At 45.1% G+C, this 20,152-nt stretch overlaps 1 protein-coding gene across 3 annotated transcripts; it reads left to right on the forward strand.

Moving 5' to 3' along the window:
* The first annotated feature begins 141 nt into the window (after positions 1-141).
* On the forward strand, positions 142-20,112 carry atxn2l (ataxin 2-like). Of its 3 annotated transcripts, XM_021624381.2 has the most exons (24): positions 142-466; positions 742-848; positions 2,072-2,111; positions 2,351-2,407; positions 2,585-2,656; positions 3,656-3,839; positions 4,015-4,136; positions 4,999-5,090; positions 5,364-5,582; positions 8,002-8,309; positions 8,397-8,483; positions 8,588-8,710; positions 8,855-8,932; positions 9,041-9,102; positions 9,186-9,484; positions 10,386-10,452; positions 10,665-10,814; positions 10,949-11,012; positions 11,175-11,338; positions 11,555-11,687; positions 11,892-12,007; positions 17,927-18,109; positions 19,267-19,438; positions 19,528-20,112. In XM_021624381.2, exons 1-24 carry the CDS (start codon positions 446-448, stop codon positions 19,584-19,586), a joined length of 2,979 nt encoding a protein of 992 aa, XP_021480056.1. In that variant the 5' UTR covers positions 142-445; the 3' UTR covers positions 19,587-20,112. The 3 variants fall into 3 exon arrangements, with proteins under 3 accessions (XP_021480056.1, XP_036793876.1, XP_036793875.1); XM_036937981.1 differs by lacking the exon at positions 742-848; XM_036937980.1 differs by lacking the exons at positions 142-466; positions 742-848 and adding an exon at positions 1,120-1,269.
* Positions 20,113-20,152: the final 40 nt, after the last annotated feature.

Here is a 20,152-nt window from a genome sequence, read left to right on the forward strand (position 1 = left end):
ACGGTTAGCAATGGGGTTACGGTTCGGGTTATGTTTAAAATCTGATTTTAAGAAGATACATTTTAGATCTAGGCGGGGTTTGGTTGGAAACTAGTGATGACCGTAGTTTTGGGGTCTAAACTGTTTAGCGCGTGCACGTTCTTAATTTGTGAATGCGCACGTACACGCCCCCATCAACCCAGTCAGCCACGCGCAGACTACAGCATCTTTGTGGTGCCAAACCGGCGAATTTGTTTTCCCCGACTTTTAGAATTTGTTCAAGTTACAAATGACATGCAATCGGAGTAAGCCACACGCAAGAGTATATCTACGGAGAGGAAACGAAAACGACGTGCTCAGTTTTAGCTACAGAAGGGACATTACTGCTTGCTCTTCTAGCTAGCTATAGCGTGCAGGGCTGTACTACAGTAGTCAGATAAACTATCGATTGAGTTCCGAAGAGGCAATGTCTTTTCGTCGACAGAACGTGAGTTGTAGTTGTGTCAAGTTGCTAATGGTCACTTGCTTCTACTTGTATTGGTTTCTGTGTGTATGCATTCTAGCTAGCTGGTTCGATATTTGTTAGCAGCTAGCTAAAAGTTGGCTAGCAAACGTGATCTTTATCGATGGTGTCCTCATTGACTTAATTGTACACTAGCGAGGTAGCCAGTCTGGTAATGTCAAATACTATTTAGTAGACTAAAGACATTTAATCCGTACAACTGTTACTTGAGGTGTAATTATTGGCACGTGTCACACCAGCAACAACCCGGTTCATGCGGACGAAAAACCTCCAATGGAACGGCAGGGCCAGCCGGTTTACACCCTCATATCAGCGGGAGTAATACCAACAGAGCTGTGCCTGGAAGGTAAGCACATGTTCGGCCACTGTCGTCAAGCAAGTCCGGGGATCTGCCACATATCCGTAAAGGTTTACCGGTCAATACGAGGATTACAGTGGGCGTGCCCAGGTCCAATGGAGGCTTTAAATCGTCGTTTTATGCCAATTGGAACCAAGTAAATATAATTGATGTGGGTTGCGGGCCAATGGGCACGGAGGTTCTGCTAAATCGACATTGCTATGATTGACCGTTGTCCGAACCAATGAAATAGACGATACGTTTTGATTGACGCCAATATGCCCATTCACTTTCTGTGGGGAGGGGATTATCCGTGTTTTTGTTGTGTTTTTTAAGCATTTGCTTTAGATTTTGTTTGGCCTGTCAAGTCGTGTGATTTTTCACAGAATCAACAAGACTGCGGAGTAACAGGGATGCACATGACTAAAAAGTATTAATACGTTTTCATGATTTATTGTATTCAACGTCTCTCTCGATATCTATAAATTCGTACATTATTTACCAGTTTGCAGTTGGTTTCCTCCTTACTAGCTGTCTTGTATAGCTTGCTAGCTAACGTTAACTAGACAATCATCAGCTAGCTATTGTATTGCACCTAACAAGCTAATGTTTAGATTTTTGATATTTTGACCATCTTGCCAGTTACTCAATTGTTAGCCAGTTACCAGATTACTTTAGCTAAAATAGTTGCACGTTAGCTGGCTACCGCTAGGTAACGTGAGCTACACTGTTAGCCACATCGCTTTAACGCTGCCTTCAGTTTTTAGCTAACCCTAGTTAGCCAGCTTGTGTCAACACAATTGTTTTGGTTAAGCCTCGCAAACAATGTCGTACGGCACTGTAATGGAGAACAGAACACGGTCCGCTTCGGGGCTAGCTTGTTTCCCCCTCCCCCCACCGAATGTCAGGGCTAGCTAACGTAGATCACCGGCGTCGGCACGGATTCGTGACCGTGATAAGTCTTGCCCTACGGCTGCATATACGGGTCTTCTAGATCATCTAGCTAGCTTCATGCAGTCCTATGACAGATCGAGGACCACTAGTCTAAAAAGTCCACATTTGATCAACGCAAAATTATTCCGTGTCCAAAATGCCTCGCAAGTTTGCATGTTAGTTAGCTACATTGAAAGTGGTGCAGCTGCCGGCCCGTTTCTTGCGTTGCAGCATTTTGCCCCGGAGCCAGCTACACCCATTTGTCTTGTCTGTTGCTAATGTTCTCTCTTCACATTCAGGACAAGAAATACAATGAAGCCGCCATCTCAGTCCTCTCCCGTAAGTCATATATCATGAAACGTAGGCTATCCAGCATGTACTACAGAAGTGCATAGCCTAGTACCCTTTTGATGACATAATGTAGGTTGTCTTTCTCTTTGTTTGCTTCCATACTAGTGCACTATTGTAAACTCTAAAATGTTTAAAGGAAATTGGGTTTAGAGTAAAGTCACATTTTTTTGGAGCTTTGAAATAGAGGTCCATGCCATACTGAAGTCAGATATGCTTGTTTACAACAGGTATTTGAAGGTGTCTACAACAACACCAGGATGCTTCACTATCTCACAGCTGTAGTGGTGAGTGTTCATTTGGTCAATTAGGCCTGGTCCACCATGGTGCCTTACTTTGATGCAGCACATACACTATGCCCTAATGTGCACTATTTAAGTTGTCGACAACTGTCTACTAATGTATATCGTAATGAAATGACCAATAACAATTTTTTATTATTATTATTATTATTATCCATCAAGGGCTCCACCTGTGACGTCCGAGTGAAGAGTGGAAATGTGTATGAAGGCATCTTCAAGACCCTCAGCTCAAGGGTAATTGTCTACTACCTTGTATTAGACCATACAGGAGTGTAATGCATACCGACACGTTATAGACCGCTCCTAGAAACATGGTTGTGGTCAGATGTTCACCTTGATCTCTGGTGTATTCGTTAGTTGGATTCGTTACAAAACCTAGTCAGTTGCACATCAGAATGCATTCAACTGAAATGTCTTCCGCATTTAACTCAACTCCTCTGAATCAGAGCGGTGCGGGAATGACGCCATTCACGAGGCAAGAGGGGGACGGCCCGTAGGCGCACAGTCAGTTCGCCGAGGCAATAGATAATCTTTGTGAAATAAGAGAATGGATAATGTTTTTTGTGGCAATCAACTTTCAAATCAGCATATTTTGCATTATGGTTTGCGCTATGGTTCAAAGTACTCGGGTAGTGAATTGATGTTAGCTTTACCTGTCAGCTAGCAAGGAAAGTTGGCCTATAATAGCTGGAAGCTACTGGTATCATCTTGCATTGTAAAATGTTCTAGCCTATATTGACATTGTTTAACGAACAGTAAGCAACAGTTTCAACATTTCTACATGCCGCCGTGTCGCATTATTAAAGTGTGTTAACTTGTGTGCAGCATGAGTGACGAGCTAACATGATACAGCCCAGACTCCCAGTGCAGGCTAGCAATGAGTAAGTGGAGCAGGCACAGTGCACACTATAATAAGAGGTCGGCTGTGCTGATAAGACACGCTTGATCCGTGAGACACATTTGACAGAAGTACCGAAGGTAACAACTTTTAGTACAGTTTTTCGTGTTCTAGTATTGAAAAACTACTGAAGGTTCGGTATACCATGCAACACCAGGAGGGACCTACTTGAAATTGTCTGACAGAAGTTTTCGTTGCAAAACGTCTTATGTTTTGCAACCGACAGCATTTTGCAGCGTAAGGAATACACCCACAGGTCACATTGACCACTGCCTGCAGCCGCTCTTCACTTAACCTCTGTGGTTCATCTGTGGTCCTAATGTGTTTTTCTCCAGTGTGAGCTGGTGGTCGACGCGGTCCACAAGAGGAGTGAGGGAGGAGAGGCGGATGGAGACGGAGGGGGAGGCTTGCCACCCTCTCTGCCCAGGATCGAGGAGATCACAGACACCATGATCTTCAGCCCCGGCGACCTGGTCACAATGACTTGCCGAGATGTGGACCTCAACTATGCCATCAGAGGTAAGTGTGTGTGAGAGAGAGTGTGTTGTCAGTGTGACTGAAACAAGATAAGGATGTGTGTTTTAAGTAAGCAGTGGAACTGAATGAGACAGATTGGAGGGTGAACCAAGTGTGTGTGTATCATTATGTACCACTAGTAGATGCCCCATTATACCTTCAAGTTGGGGCTTTGTAGATGCTTTCACAGATACAGCAATCAGCTCATCGCGGGTGAACGGGGAACACCGGGAGAAGGTGCTGCAGCGGTGGGACGGAGGCGACAGCAATGGAGAAGGCTTCGACCTGGAGACTGACACGGTGAGGCGCGCTCACACACGCAGAGAAATGCATAGACACAGTAGCTAGGTTGCCATCCAATTTGTTAACAGATTCTAAAATCTGCAGTATAACAAAAAAATCCAACCTCATTTGAGTTTCTATCAAACAGACTTGTTGCTGATAAAAAAAAATAATAATAAAACAACTGCGTGATGACCTAGTGCACATAAACACCTGCGCTTCATTTACCATGTAACAAATGATAAACAGAAGTTCAATGGGTTTCCATCACATGTTTTACTCCACCGATGGTTTTGTCACATGATCTGTTGTGATAAATAGCAAACTTTCCCAATCTGGTTTTAGTGCATGCTCTCGAGACAAGTTTGCTGATTTGGGAAAGAGCAAGATCATTTTTATTTGATAATGGCAGCCAATCATCATGTCACCAGCTTTCAAATAACACCCTCAATATTTATTGGACATTTTCATGAATTTCACCGTGCACTTGCCCACAACGGGAAGTTCACAACTTATTTCATCTGCCTGTAAAGTCTTCATGGTTTCACACGCCGTGATGGTAGTAGGTTACAAGAACCTAACATCATTGCGTGACTCCCAAGTTTATTTCGACATGATGGTTATTATTTCAATAGTTGCACATCGCAGCGTTTCCATCGCAATTATGGCATAATCTATTTCACCGACCAAACGATGGTGTTGTCAACAATAGGACAAATTAGCTATCAGGCCTTTTGAATTTTTTTATTTACATTTTTTTGTCAAGTAATGAATCTGCATGAAATGGTTGGATGGAAACTTGGTTACTGCTGCGCTCACACACACGCACTTGGTTGGACATAGGCACACACTTACCGTACGGTTCTTCTGTCTCCGTCAGTCTAATGGCTGGGATGCCAGCGAAATGTTCAAGTTTAACGAGGAGACATATGGCGTCACGTCCACCTACGATTCCAGCCTCTCCATGTACACGTGAGTGTTCTCCCCTCAGCTCCTTATTCTGATTGTGGAATATGATCAGGTCACTGTCTATATAGCTCAGTATCATTCTGTGTTGTTTTTTTTCCCCAGTGATTGGTCTTTATCACATCTTTTTCAGAGCTGATTGGTCAAAAGACCAATTAGTGAAAAAATTATCAGAATTGGGCTTCCTGTGTGAACACAGCCTCATTCACTCATCTCCCTTTTTCTCTCTCATATTTTTGAATGACCTTGGAAGTCTTATCTGTCTTTCTCCCCATTCAGTGTTCCCCTGGAAAGGGGCAGCTCGGATGGCTTCCGGCAGCGAGAGGCACGTGCGGCCCGCCTAGCGAATGAGATCGAGGGAAGCCCCCAGTACCGTCACCGCACCAACCTGGAGAACGACGATAAGAGCGAGGAGGACAAGTACAGCGCCGTGGTCCGAGAGAGAGATGAGGGGAGGGAGAGGGGCAGCCCTGGATTCCAGAGTAGTGCCGGGAGCAGGTGAGACCGTAAGGGAATCGCAGACATACACTACCGTTCAAAAGTTTGGGGTCACTTAGAAATGTCCTAGTTTTTGAAAGAAAAACACTTTTTTTGTCCATTTAAAATATCAGATTGATCAGAAATACATTGTAGACATTAATGTTGTAAAGGACTATTGTAGCTGGAAACGGCTGGTTTTTAATGGAATATCTACATAGGCCCATTTTTCAGCAACCATCACTCCTGTGTTCCAATGGCACGTGTCAGACACCTCCAGTCCTCAACTGGCAGCTTCATTAAATAGTACCCGCAAAACACCAGTCTCAACGTCAACAGTGACGAGGCGACTCCTGGATGCTGGCCTTCTAGGCCAAGTTGCTAAGAAGAGGCCGTATCTCAGACTGGCCAATAAAAATAAAAGATTAAGATGGGCAAAAGAACACAGACACTGGACAGAGGATCTCTGCCTAGAAGGCCAGCATCCCGGAGTCGCCTTTTCACTGTTGACGTTGAGACTGGTATTTTGCGGGTACTATTTAATGAAGCTGCCAGTTGAGAACTTGTGAGGTGTCTATTTCTCAAACTAGACACTCTAATATACTTGTCCTCTTGCTCAGTTGTGCACCGGGGCCTCCCATTCCTCTTTCTATTCTGGTTAGAGCCAGATTGCCCTGTTCTGTGAAGGGAGTAGTACACAGCAGTGTATGAGATCTTGAGTTTCTTGGCAATTTCTCACATGGAATGGCCTTCTTTTCTCAGAACAAGAATAGGATGACGAGTTTCAGAAGAAAGTTCTTTGTTTCTGGCCATTTTGAGCCTGTAATCGATCCCACAAATGCTGAGGCTCCAGACACTCAAATAGTCTAAAGAAGACCAGTTTTATTGCTTCTTTAATAAGCCCAACAGTTTTCAGCTGTGCTAACATAGTTGCAAAGTGGTTTTCTAATGATCAAGTAGTCTTTTAAAATGATAAACTTGGATTAGCTAACACAACATGCCATTGGAACACGAGTGATGGTTGCTGATAATGGGCCTCTGTACGCCTATGTAGATATTCCATTCAAAATCAGCTGTTTCCAGCAACAATAGTCATTTACAACATTACTAATGTCTACACTGTATTTCTGATCAATTTAATGTTATTTTAATGGACAAAAAATTTGCTTTTTCCTTCAAAATCAAGGACATTTCTAAGTGACCCCAAACTTTTGGGTGCGTGCAGGGTGCGTGCAATTGGCATGCTGACTGCAGGGATGTCCACCGGAGTTGTTGACCTGTAACACGCTGGAGAAGTGTGCTCTTCACGGATGAATCCAGGTTTCAACTAAACTGGGCAGAAAGCATGTATGGCTTTGTGTGGGCGAGCGGTCTGCTGATGTCAACATTGTGAACAGAGTGCCCTGTGGTGGTGGGGTTATGGTATGGCAGGTATAAGCTACGGACAATGAACACATGCATTTTAATTGATTGCAATTTGAATGCACAGAGATTACTGTGATGAGATCCTGGGGCCCATTCTTACTCCACCATCACCTCATATTTCAGTATGATAATGCAAGGCTCCATGTCGCAAGTATCTGTACACAATTCTTGGAAGTTGAAATGTCCCAGTTCAGGAGTTCATCACAGTGCTAGCTGTGCCACTAGAGATCCTGGTTCGAGTCCAGGCTCCATCGCAGCCGACCGCGACTGGGAGACCCATGTGGGCGGCACACAATTGGCCCAGCTTTGTCCGGGTTAGGGGAGGGTTTGGCTGGCCCGGGATGTCCTTGTCCCATCGCGCTCTAGCGATTCCTGTGGCGGGCCGGGCGCATGCACGCTGACACGGTCGCCAGGTGTACAGTGTTCCCTCCGACACATTGGTGCGTCTAGCTTCCGGGTTAAGCGGGCATTATGTCAAGAAGCAGTGCGGCTTGGCTGGGTTGTGTTTTGGAGGACGCATGGCACTCAACCTTCGCCCCTCCCGAGTCCGTATGGGAGTTGCAGCGATGAGACAAGACTGTAACTACCAATTGAATACCATGCAATTGGGGAGAAAAGGGGGTAAAAAAAAATCACGGGTTCTTTCTCGGCCTGCACACTCACCAGACATGTCACCCATTGAGCATGTTTGGGATGCTCTGGATCAACGTGTATGACAATGTGTTCCAGTTGCTGCCAATATCCAGCAACTTCGCACAGTCATTGAAGAGGAGTAGGACACCATTCCACAGGCCACATTCAACAGCCTGATCAACTCTATGCGAAGGAGATGAGGCAAATGGTGGTCACACCAGATACTGTGTTTTTTGATCCACCTTTTCTATTTGTGACCAACAGATACATATCTCTATTCCCAGTCATGTGAAATCCATAGATTAGGGCCTAATTTATTTCAATTGACTGTTACTCAGTAAAATCTTTGAAATTGTTGCGTTTTCTACTTCTCTCTCTCTAGGGAGGGTAAATACATTCCTCTTCCCCAGAGGGCCAGGGAGATGGGTGTGTCCCCCAGCAGCCTGAGGGGTGGAGCCTCTGGTCCAATACCCAGTCGAACAGGAGTCCCCGGCTCTTCTAGGCCCTCCCAGGGTTCTGATAGGAGCAGCCCGTTGTCCGTCAGGAGCGCCTACTCTCCCCACCAGTCCCAAGCCAGCCCCCCGGCCCAGCCCAGTAGCCCTACCCCCTCTTCCTCCTCTCATCCGATCCCTCACTCCATCTCTCACCCACAAGCTCTAGCTGATGCCTCACGCTCTTCTGTCAATGGAGGTAAGGCCTCTGTCTGTTTGGGTATTTTGAGGGAGTGTGAGGTTTTTGGGTATATTGAGTTTTAAGTGTGCTCTTCCTGTGCATCAGTGTCATCCAGAACTTCTCCCAAAGCCCAGAGATCCGTACAGACCAATAGAACTCTGCGCAACCCAAGTTCCCAGTCCTCACCTGCAGGTACACACACACCTCCTCTGAAAGTGCACACAAACACATTTCCACCACTCATATTCTAGATTATTCACATCCCTCACTTTTCCCTTCTTTCTCTCTCCCCGCAGTCTCTCGCTCTCCAAAACTAGATGACCCCGTTCTGGCTGGCCCTGCCTACCTGGACACCTCCTCCTCGATCGCCTCGGCAACACCCAAGTCCTCTGGCCCCACCCCTCTGTTCACTGTGGATGGTGAGGAGGAGGATTTACTACAGTATTATTCTTATATATTGTTCTATTGAAGTTACTTTTGTGAATAATCTTTTATGATTTCCGTTCCCTTTTCTACCTCTATTTCTCCATCTGTCTCTTGCTATCTTTTTCTCTCGCTCTCAGTGAATGAGATCTTGAGCTCAGCGGCTAAGGAGAGGACAGAAGGCCCAGCCAGCCCTCAGGACGGCAAGAGCGGCAAAGGTTAGCTCTCTCACTTCCTCTCCATGTGACTGGTCCCTGTCCTTCCCCTCATCTCAGGTCTTTTGAAAAGTAGATTTTTCTCTCCTTGATTTTCTCTTTCCCTCTCAGTTCCCTCCGTCCTGCAGAGAACACAGCTGGAGGAGCTCCGGAAATTTGGCAAAGAGTTCAGGGTAAGTGTGTGTCTCGTGTCCATGTGTGCCTGTGTGACCCCATGTGTCTTATCTGATTTTGACACTCTCGCTCTCTTCCACAGCTCCAGCCCAGCTCCTCTCCTTCTGCTGGCCCCACTTCCTCAGAGCCCGCCCAGCCCTCCCCATCAGACTCCGCCACCACAGCCGAGTCTATACCCGCCCCTGGCCACACCCCCTCCCAGGACCCCCAGACTGGAGAGGGGTCCTCCTTCACCCCGAACCCCACCACCCCTACCCCCTCTCCAGCCCCCAACACCACCTGTCAGTCATCAGGTCCAGACAGACAGGCTGCAGGGACACCCCAGCCAGCCAGGACCCCTGGCAGCGAGGAGGGCGGCGAGCGAGTGGAGGGCGTGGCTGAGTAAGTGTGACCGAAGAACAGTGCAATACAGTACATTATTCCACAGTGTAGTACAATAGTCTACTTCTAAGTCAACCTAATACCTACAGTTACTATGTAGTAGTGTTGATTAGGGGGTTTAACGGTTCACCAAATCCATGGCTCGGTACGTATTACGGTTGTGGGGTCAAAGAAAAAAATGTAATGTCATTCACAATGTTCCTGGTATTGTCTGTTTTGACTGGATTGTTATGTTGGGCCTCAAGTTTTTACTCCGATGCGTCGTTTGTAACCATGTGGGAGGTGGGAATTTACCAGCTATCGTGCTTGTAAACAAATGGTTTAAACACATTAATAGATTGCTTTTTACAAAAAATGCAACAAAACATTGATCTGCCGAAAATGCTGTTAGAGACCATTTCCTTAATAAGTGATGTCAGAGGTCAACATGTGGGAGAAATGGGTGCTCAGGATGATAGACGAGTTTCCCCACTAGTAATTACCAGCTTGAGGACCGTTCAAGTGGGTTTTTCCCAGTCGTATGTGGTAAATTCCCCTTTCCCTCTTGGTTACGAACGCACAAAGAAGGGTACAGGTTCACAATGCAGACCGAACAGAGGTCCCTGTACACCCCAATAGTACCCGTACACCCCTATAGTACCCGTACAACCCTAGTGTTGATAAGATGTGTTGACACACCCATCTGTAGGTATTATGCAGGATCTGGGTGATATATCATGAATACCGGTATGGATTTTTACAATACCGTATATAACAATATGTTGATACAGTGCTAAGTTAAGTCAAAAGTGAGCCCCATGCTCAGGTGGGCAAGGTAGTCGCTGTGTTGAGGATGGATGTATGGAAAAGGGATTTGAAAGATGATTTGGAGTAGTCATCTCGTTCTCCTTGTGTTTTTTAGCCAGGTGAAGAAGTCTACGCTGAACCCCAACGCCAAAGAGTTCGTCTTCAAGGCACCCATGACCCTGGTCTGTCTCTCTCTTTCACACACACACACACACACACACGGAAGTAGTTGAGAACAAATTCTCTCTCACAACAACCTGTTTGGCCAGGAGTTCAACTATGTTCACGCCAACTCACACACCAAATGTAATTGTGTGTGTGATTTGTTAAACTAAACACACACTCACATTATCTCACAAACCAACCTAAACCGTGCACCTTCTCTCCTCCACAGGTGAAGCCGTCCCCAGCCCCCACCCCCCCGCGGCCCACTCCTCTCAGCCCCTCCGTGGTGCTCCAGCCCCCCCCGGGACAACAGGCCATCTACAGCACCCCCTACCTGTCCTACCTCTCCCCTGTACAGATACAGGGACACTCTGTACAGGTAGGACTGAGCCTGTGTTTGACTTTGGTCTCTGTGAAAAATAAGCATTAGTGTGTCTGGGGTGTAAACAAAAACAAATGGTGTGTGTGTGTGTACACACGATGTTGGGGTCTAACCGTCCCTTTGTTTCCCAGCCTCCCCAGATGTATCAGTACACCATGTCCACAGTCCAGCAGGGGAAGTATCCCAGAGCTAAAGGTACACACTCACACCATTGTGTTGCTTAAACAATAGGTTGGTCGCAACACTGTCCTAACCTTTCACTTTTTAATTTAGCAACTGGGGAACATTTTTGAAATCAACAAGTAGAGAATTAAAGTTATGATCAGTATGTTAAGTCCCCCCCCCCCCCCCTCCCAGGCCAGGTGGTAGGCCCTCGTCCGGACCACCACGGCTCTTCTCAGCCCCAGATGCTCCAGGCTGCAGCGTCTGCAGCAGGCCCTCCCCTGGTGGCCTCCCCCTACCCCCAGGCCTACCTGCAGTACAGTCAGGTCATCCAGGGCATGCCCCACTACCCCGGACAGGTAACTATTGTGCTAGTGGTGCTGGCACTAATACTTATCCACGCTTATAACAGCATAGCTCCGGAGATCCAGAATGTGTTATGGATGGAGGTTTTGTTTCAATAGAAGCATGACCTGCATAGGATTTATTTTTAAATAATGTTTTGTTCATATCATTATCTCACTCTTTTTGTCCTTCTTTCGTTCTTTATCCTCTGCCTCTCGCTTGCTCTCTAGCCGGTGTACTCCATGCTGCAGGGTGGGGCCAGGATGTTGACTCAGGCAGGCCACCCCCAGGCTCTGGGCCCCCCAGGCCCTCAGTACCCTGGACAGACAGAGGGGCCCCCGGGACCACAACAGACCATGTATGGTAAGATAACGCACTGTCTCTGTTTAAAAGTCCACTCAGCAAGACTTCATCATTTTAGTCGTGTACAGGACAACTTCCTGCTTACATGCAGTCGCATCAATACAATTAATTTATTCTAAGACTGTCATTGTTCAAGGCTCTTTGGTTTGTAAATTGTTTGATTCCAAAAACTTCAGGTTCAAGTTAGTCTTTCATCTGTCTTAGCTCCCCAGCAGTTCTCCCACCATTCTAGCTCCATGCACCCTCCGCAGCCCTCCAGCACACCTACTGGGAGCCAGCCCCCTCCCCAGCACACTGCCCCCAGCCCTGGGCACGGACAGGTAAACCAACACGCCCAGCTGTGTGTTTGTTTTGTCACATACACCGGATAGGTGCAGTAAAATGTGTAAAATTTTACTGAGTCAGCCATGGTAGTACGGCGCCCCTGAAGCAGGGGCACATCGACAGATTTCACTTTGTCGGCTCGTGTATTCAAACCAGCTAACTTTCGCCTACTGGCCCAACGCTTTAACCACTAGGCTGTGTGTGTGCGGGGGGGAGAGCGATTCACGTAATGGTGTAGGACAGATTGTCTTGTCGGTATCTTTGCTGCATGTTTCCTGTGAGGAACCTGTAATTAAAGTGGCGCTCCAGCAGTGTTGGGCTTTATGTAAATGTACTTTTTACACAATCAGATTACTTTAATGATTAGCCTTTTTACACGTTACTTCCAGAATCGGAAACGTGTTTCCATGAGCCGATCTTGACCTGTTCCCTCATTTAGTTCTCAAGCAAGTGGAGAAAGGCTGTTTTTAGAGAAATATCATGACTGCTGCTGTCCACAGAAATTCATAGAGGGCGCACCTCTGATCTTTGCTATTGATCGCTTCTGTGATAGCAAAGCCCATAGAGGGTTTTTTCCGTCTGCGGTCTATAACCAGAACTGGTGGCTTGAGAGAGATTTTGATTGAAGAGAGAATCTGTTCAGATGTTCGGCTTAGTCAGGGCTGGTGTTGTGGGCCTGGCCCATCCTACCCTGTACCACCTCGCCCATCCAAATTATATATTGATATTTTATTTCACAGAGACGCACGCTGACAGAGACATCAATCACAGATATAGCATCCAAGCAAGCGAAACCGCACCCCTCTCTCAGTATGTTGTCAACTGCATAAAGCCCCACAGTGTCATAATACCCATAAAACCTAGCGGTCAAACAGGGAAATGGTTCCAATCGCTTTTGTTTTGCTTAACCTGCCATGACTTTTCTCTCATACAAGGTGACTTATCAATATATTCGGTTCTCTTTACTCTGATTGGAAAATGCTAATTAGCATTAAAGTAGACATCATGCAAGACTACAAATCCCCGCAATCTCCTGCACGTCACCTCTAGTTGACACCTGACACACAGGTATTGTGTCAATGTGAAACTTGCACAAGACGGTTCACAGAATTGTCAATTTAAAGAAATGTAGCCAATTTATTCGTTACTACATTTAGCTAACATTAGATTGTCTCTTTTTAGATTCAGCAGTCTCGTCCAGATCATGGCATTTGTAGTTCTTTATGATAGCCACATTAGCATTTCATTTTGGCAGGGGTAAATACAGGCGAATATATTGGTGGTAAGTCACCTTGTCCTAGAGAGATTTTCAGTTATCAAAACGTCAATGTTAAGTATTTCTAAATGGCATTATGGGAAAAATGAATGGTGGAAAAACAATTGGAACCATTTTGACTCATGCAGGGGCTCCCGAGTGGCGCAGCGTTCTAAGGCACTGCATCTCAGTGCTAGAGGCGTCACTACCGGCCGTGATTGGGAGTCCCATAGGGCGGCGGACAATTGGCCCAGCGTCGTCTGGGTTAGGCCATCATTGTAAATAAGAATTTGTTCTTAACTGACATTTAAGGGTCAATAAAAATACAGTGCTTCTCTATTAGGGCGGAGACATGTGCATCATTAAATACACATTTCTGGTTCCAGCCAATTGGAAAGGAAAATTTGTGGGTGCACTGTACCCCTAAATTGATGTTGCTAAAATTATATAGTTACTCCATTCTAAATAAAGTCATTCAAAATACTTCACCAGAGAGCATGACTTAGCCAGAGTATCGGTTAGCTTCTTTTTTTTAAAGTGCTGTGTAGGGCTATGGCTATTTGGGCTGCAAGCGTGGTAGAACTAGATGATTATTAAGTTGCGGCTGTCAGTGAATAGCTAAAATATGTGTAAAGATAATGTGTCTAGAGTATAATGTAAAATATTGAGACAAGGAAAGGGCTGTGTGGTGACGATATGGGCGTCTCTCCAGAATGCATGCGCTCAGCTGTCTCCCGCCAATTCTTGCACATTGTGTGAATTGTTGGCCATTTGTTTATTTTGATCAATTCCCCGTTACGCATTTAACCAGTGAGCCTAGTAAATGTACCGTTAATCCCCGTCATTTGGTTACATACATTTTTGTTAACGCATGTATGTCATTTACTTTTCACAACCTGCTACACTTGTGAGAAAGTTTAGTAAACATTTTGTCTTTTGTTTTGAGTGCTCCATGTGAGCAATGAGCATGTCTGGTTTTTCTGTCCTGATGATGTTGAGGGAGTATGCGCCTGAGCACACACAGAAGTAGGCCTACCCGGCCTGCTACCCACAAATGTAGCCAAGTGCTCAGTTGGGGATGTCTGATTGTCTTAACTCACCACTAATAAGCTGCGCTTCTGTAAATCTGTTTATCATGATCTGATATATCCAGTGGAAACATTAAAAAAAGTCCGTCTGTCACGAGCTCTGGAAATTTGAGGGCCCGGAATAGGCTAGTTGATACATTGTTAAACTTCACTAGTGATGGCTCAAATCAAGGCGGAGTAGAGATTAATGCGATTGAAAGAACCTGCATTTTCATCAGGATGTCTTACTGTTTTTGTCGGCTTTAGGACTATGTATTTTACTTAGTTGACGATGAAAGTTATAGCCTACAGGCCAATGCAGCAGTAGACCTATCTGAATTCCATGCACTAATTTATTTACCTGTCAATGGATCACGGTATATATGACAAGGGGCTAATGCCCTTACATTAGCTAAATTGTAACTTTTAAATTATAATTTTAATTCTGATTTTGGATTAACCACGTGATTTATTTAGTAAGCAGCATCTTTTTGGTAGAGCGCGCATGGCTCGCCTTGTTCCCTCCAACAGTCAAACAAATGCTGAGATTTATATTTGTTTTAATGAACGTAAAGTAGTATCGGTGAACATTCCGGAATCGGACAATATTAGCTAAAAATGCCAACATCGGTATCTGCCGGTGTCGAGTTTAACGCGATGTGCAAAACAGATATAACGTAAGTGCATGTGACGCCACGTAACATTATGCACTATACTTGCAACACAGCATTCCTAAACTAGCCCACCATGTCTGCTGTGTGGATCGATCAGTCGAGCAGTCATTTGAAAGAGTACCAACATTTCAGCGAGAATAGAGTAATGGTGTCACTGTTATTAGCTCCACGACATGCATGCTATGGAACGCCGTTTGGGTCTTTGCGTGTCAAAAAGTTACAGTAGCACTGTCAAAGCTGTACAAAAGTCTGCAAACACCGGCCACGAACGATGTGTTTACAACACCGCGTTGGTAATAAAGCATAATTTGTTCAAACGCAACTTCTGGGGTAGCTAGCTTTAGCTTGGTAACGTTACCTAGCTAGCACCAATACAACTAGCCTGAAAACAATGACCAGTAGAAACTGCAGTCATTTTCATTATTCTTAGCAATGATTTAGGAATCCTTGTGAGTAAGTAGCTTGGTTGCCACTTGTTGTTCGCCTATTGAAATTGAACTTCAGTACATGAATTTAAAAGCTAGCCAACTACTTAACCCTGTTGCCCAAAGCTAACGTTATAAGCAGCCAGCTAATGAGGCTCGACCTGACCCTGTTGTGTTGTGAAGCTAGCCACAATAAGGATTAGGCACAATAGTGGAATTTGCGGGTTGCCTTCAAAATAAAAGTATGCCATTGACAGTGGTGCAAGTGAATAAAAATAGTATTGTCGTACTTTTATTTTGAAGGCGAACTGCAAAATCCACTATTGTGCCTAAATCTTTTCACCTCTCAACAGGAGCAGCAGGTAAATTGTAATTACTTCGCTACTATGGCCTATTTATTGCCTTACCACCTCACGCCATTTGCACACACAGTATATAGACTTTTCTGTGTTGACTGTACGTTTGTTCCATGTGTAACTCCATGTGTAACGCTTTGCTTTATCTTGACCAGGTCACAGTTGTAAATGAGAACTTGTTCTCAACTGGCCTACCTAGTTAAATGAAGGTGAAATACATTTTTTACAAAGGTAGCTTAGTGGTTAGAACGTTGAGCCAGTAACAGAAAGGTTACTAGATCGAATCCCCGAGCTGACATGGTAAATATCTGTCGTTCTGCCCCATTTAACCCACTGTTCCTAGGCAGTCATTATAAATAAGAATGTGCTCTTAACTGACTTGCCTAGTTAAATAAAAAAACATCTGATTTACTTAACAAAAGGCACATCTCAATAGGTGGTCCAGCTTTCCTCATGACATGGCACAAGTGGCAGGGTGGGCTTTCGTCTTTTTGTTCTCTATTGCTCCACAAGCAAGGGGGGAGGCCGATGACATTACAAATTCCTATCAGACCGACTCATTCAATGCCCTACTGCCCTACTCAACATATATATATATATATATATATATCTACCCTTTAGTAGTGGGTACTTTACTGTATTTATACTTGGAATATTTATTTAACAGGAAAAGTTCAAAAATCACTGGAAGACATTTTACCAGCCTTTAAGGCCCCTGTTCAGTGTTTTCCATTAGCACCGGCCGTTAGCTAATCAGCCGGTTAGACACATTTTCAAGTCTACTTGTTCCTCTTCATTAACAAGGCTACTTGTCATTTTAAAACTTTCAATTCACTAGTCCGTCAAGCCCTGTCCCGCTAGAATGAACAATATGGATCTTCTAGCGATCTATTGATAGGATAGGCGCCTGTGAGTCAAAGCGAGCGATGACGGGTAAACGCAGTCTGCTGTCTGTCCCGCCTGCCATAACAATTTGTGTGCGCTGTGGTTGGTTGCATTCAAATGTCTTTACACGGAGAAGGCATGATGCTCGTGGATTTACATGTCCCATGTAATGTAAGTGGTAAAGATGAGTTGAATCCACTGTGTAATTGTTTTCTTGCATATTAATTTATTTTTGTTCACGTAGCCAGCCACGCAGCGTCATGGCGCATAGGCTATTTAGCCTAGTGTGCTTTGGTTGACAGTTTATAAAAGATGTCAAACTGACTGACTGAATGAAGTCGATCTATATCCCTTTGCCATTCATAAGTCATGCAAAGTGGTTATATGTACATGGTATTGCATCGGGACAAGTAAAACAAAATATTTCCTAGGTTTCCTTTCGTAGGATGTCAGGGCTTGCCAGACTGAAGGACTGTTGTCAGTAGGTGTATACTATCAAATCGCATCAGTTCATTTGGCTCCCTAATTTGCATAGGCTACTGGTAGGCCAATGCTTTTTGTTGATTAATTGCAGAAACTGTAAATGATAACATCAGATGGTGAATCATCACTGCAGCAATAGGTAGTGGGGAGGAGCCTCATTCTGGTCCAAATATGATTAAGACCCTCATGGAATCCAACAATATTCAGAAATGTATTGACTCAAATCATCAAAGATGATTGTCTACTGCTATGGCAAAAACAAAATGCTCACCCCTTTGGGTCCCCAGGACCAGGATTATAAAACACTGAGTTTACGTTAATGTGGGGTATTTACTTAATTTAAATGAAATTTTATAAAAAAACTAATTAAGGTTGGTGTGGCAATTTATATCTTGCAGTAAAACCGTTAATAACTTTAATCTCAAGATGCTGAATGTTCTCCTAGAAAATAGTCCTGATCATTTAGATAAACTAACAAACTGAATTCATACATTTTCTGTCATTTTAAAGTCTTTCTACACAAACACATTTTTCCAATCTGGGAGGTAAACTTGATAGTTTAATTTGACATGGAATCAAGGCATTAGAATCCGTGTTTCCAGAGGCTACCAAACTGGAGCTCCTTAGAGGCACCTGGCTGGCTAAAACACTGCCTATTTATCCTGACCAGCCTGTTTTTAGTCTATGTGAGAGAGAGCATATAGTGTTTGTCTCATTGTTGTGTATCACAAGTATGTGATTTCCTAACACATTTGTCTTCCCCTCTTCAGTCGGGCCAGGGAGGCCCCCAGCCCCAGTCCATGTACCACTCTGGGCCCCTGCCAGCACCCACACCCCCTAACATGCCCCCTGGCCACAGCTCTCCCCAGGCCTCTTACCCCATGCAGGGCTACAGCCTGCCCACCCACCAGCCCATGGCCCAACACTACCCCGGCCTGGGACAGCTCACACAGGTAAAACACCAGACTACTCTGGACCCACAGCCCACATACATTCAACTCGCCAGAGGAGAGAGTAACAGATCTAAGCAAACAATGATACAACAACAGATGTAGCACAAGTCAAAGTATTTTTGTTTCAATTACGTAAGGCTGATACAAGCTTCACGCCGTTGATCTACGTGTGTGGGTGGAGTCAGATGTTTTTGGGAGCAGTGGACAACAGTTAGTAATGGGATTTCCTCACCAGTCCGTGTTTCCTAGACTCCCATTTGCGGTGAAGTTACGTTAGTCTTCCCTTGATAGTATATTATAGTTGTTATACTTGCCAGTGTAACCTACATCTCAATTTGATATGCTGCTTTAAAGTTCAAGACTAGTGAGACTTGTTCCCATATCAGCAAAAAATAGTGGTATATCAGGTAAGGCACATGGCTACTAGCGGTTTTTACTGTTTCAAAATAGTCTGGAATCAGTTATTACTTCAACAAAATATCTTTGTGTGGATTCTAATAAGGCAACGGTTTTTTTAAACAGTCACTGAGATTGTTGGTTATCAATGCAAAATGCTACTTTGCGTAGCCTATGTAGATCAGACCAAGCAACGGCTTCATTGCCTGCATAACTTTAAGCCAGAGCCCAACCCATGCCTGCGACGTTCAGGCCCTACCTAGGCCCGATTGCTTCTGCCAAATTTAAAGCCCCGGCCCTGCCCGAAATAACCTCCTCCATTAGTAAATCCATTAGCTGCTCCTGTCACTCGCTCCCTGCGCACAGCGGCTCTAAGTCTGGGTATCAATAACTATGGCTCAGCTGGGGCTGCTCTGCTCAATGACGAGACAGGAGAGCTACTTTTTTTACTTTTGGTCACTCCTGTCTTATATTTGATGTTGAAGCACTTCTGACACCACGTCATGATTAGTCAAGCCTGTCGGGTTCGGTTAGCAGAGCTTTTAACACTGCCCCCACATGGTCAGATTTGGCGCTCCAAAAAGTCGCCAGCAACGAAGGTAGGACGGCGTTCTACAAGGAACCACCCATTTTGGCGGAAAACATTCACGTACTGCGTTGCGCTCTGAATCTTTCAAGCGCCGTAGTCTGTAGATCACTAGTCTTGAATGTAAATGTTTTTTAAGAAAGGGATGACACCATCTCGCTCCCTCTTTCTCCAGGCCCATGTTGCCCAAGGTATGTCTGGCCCCCACCACCAAGGAGGCCACGGCCCGCCCCAGATGATGCTGCACTACGCCCCGCCCCCACAGCAAGGCCCAGGCTCCGCCCAGCAGCACGGCCCTCCCCCCCAGCAGGGGGCGCACCAACACTACTACATCCAACACCCACAGGGTAAGTAACTTCAAGTCATGGAGCTACATCTCCAATAGAAATTAGCTTCACATTTACAGATTGCCAGTGACTGCTGTTCTGTGTTCTAGCTGTACAGGTGCAGGCTCACCCCACCCAGCAGCTCTCCTTCCACCCCCCTGGAAACTGACACCCCTACCTACACCTTGAGGACCACAGAAGAAGCAGGACACAGGATGGAAGAGGGGAGGGGAAGCTGAGGCCCCCAGTCTTTGACTGACCCAATCAAGTTGTTCTCTGATCGGCTAAACTGGTCTGAGAACTGAAGCCCCCTTCTGGAACCACCGCCGCCACTCTCCTCTCGCCCACAAAATAAGCAACTTGTTTTTTACCCAGAGTCCTTTTAGTTAGAGAGCCCATCAAAGGCTCCCTTTCTGCTACTCTGTTTGGGACGGAGAAAAAAATTGACTTATTTTGTTTTTATGAAAGACAGTCGTCCTCGCTAGCTGGATCCATTTAAGTTGAGAGGATTGACATGGTGAAAGCATCGTCTCATAGTAGACTGAAGAGACTTATAGGAGTTATCAATGAGACTTTCTCCCTTTTAACCTGACCTACTTCCTCCCCATCTCCTTTTACAGGTAACCATTAATAAATAATGAAACTATTAAAATACAAAAAAATTGAAAAATCATACAAAAATAAAGTTTTAAACTCAACCTCATGCCGCTAGAACTCTTTTCTGTGCAAGAGCGA

This window comes from Oncorhynchus mykiss, chromosome 12 (assembly GCF_013265735.2).
Source record: "Oncorhynchus mykiss isolate Arlee chromosome 12, USDA_OmykA_1.1, whole genome shotgun sequence".
NCBI classification, from domain to species: Eukaryota; Metazoa; Chordata; class Actinopteri; order Salmoniformes; family Salmonidae; genus Oncorhynchus; species Oncorhynchus mykiss.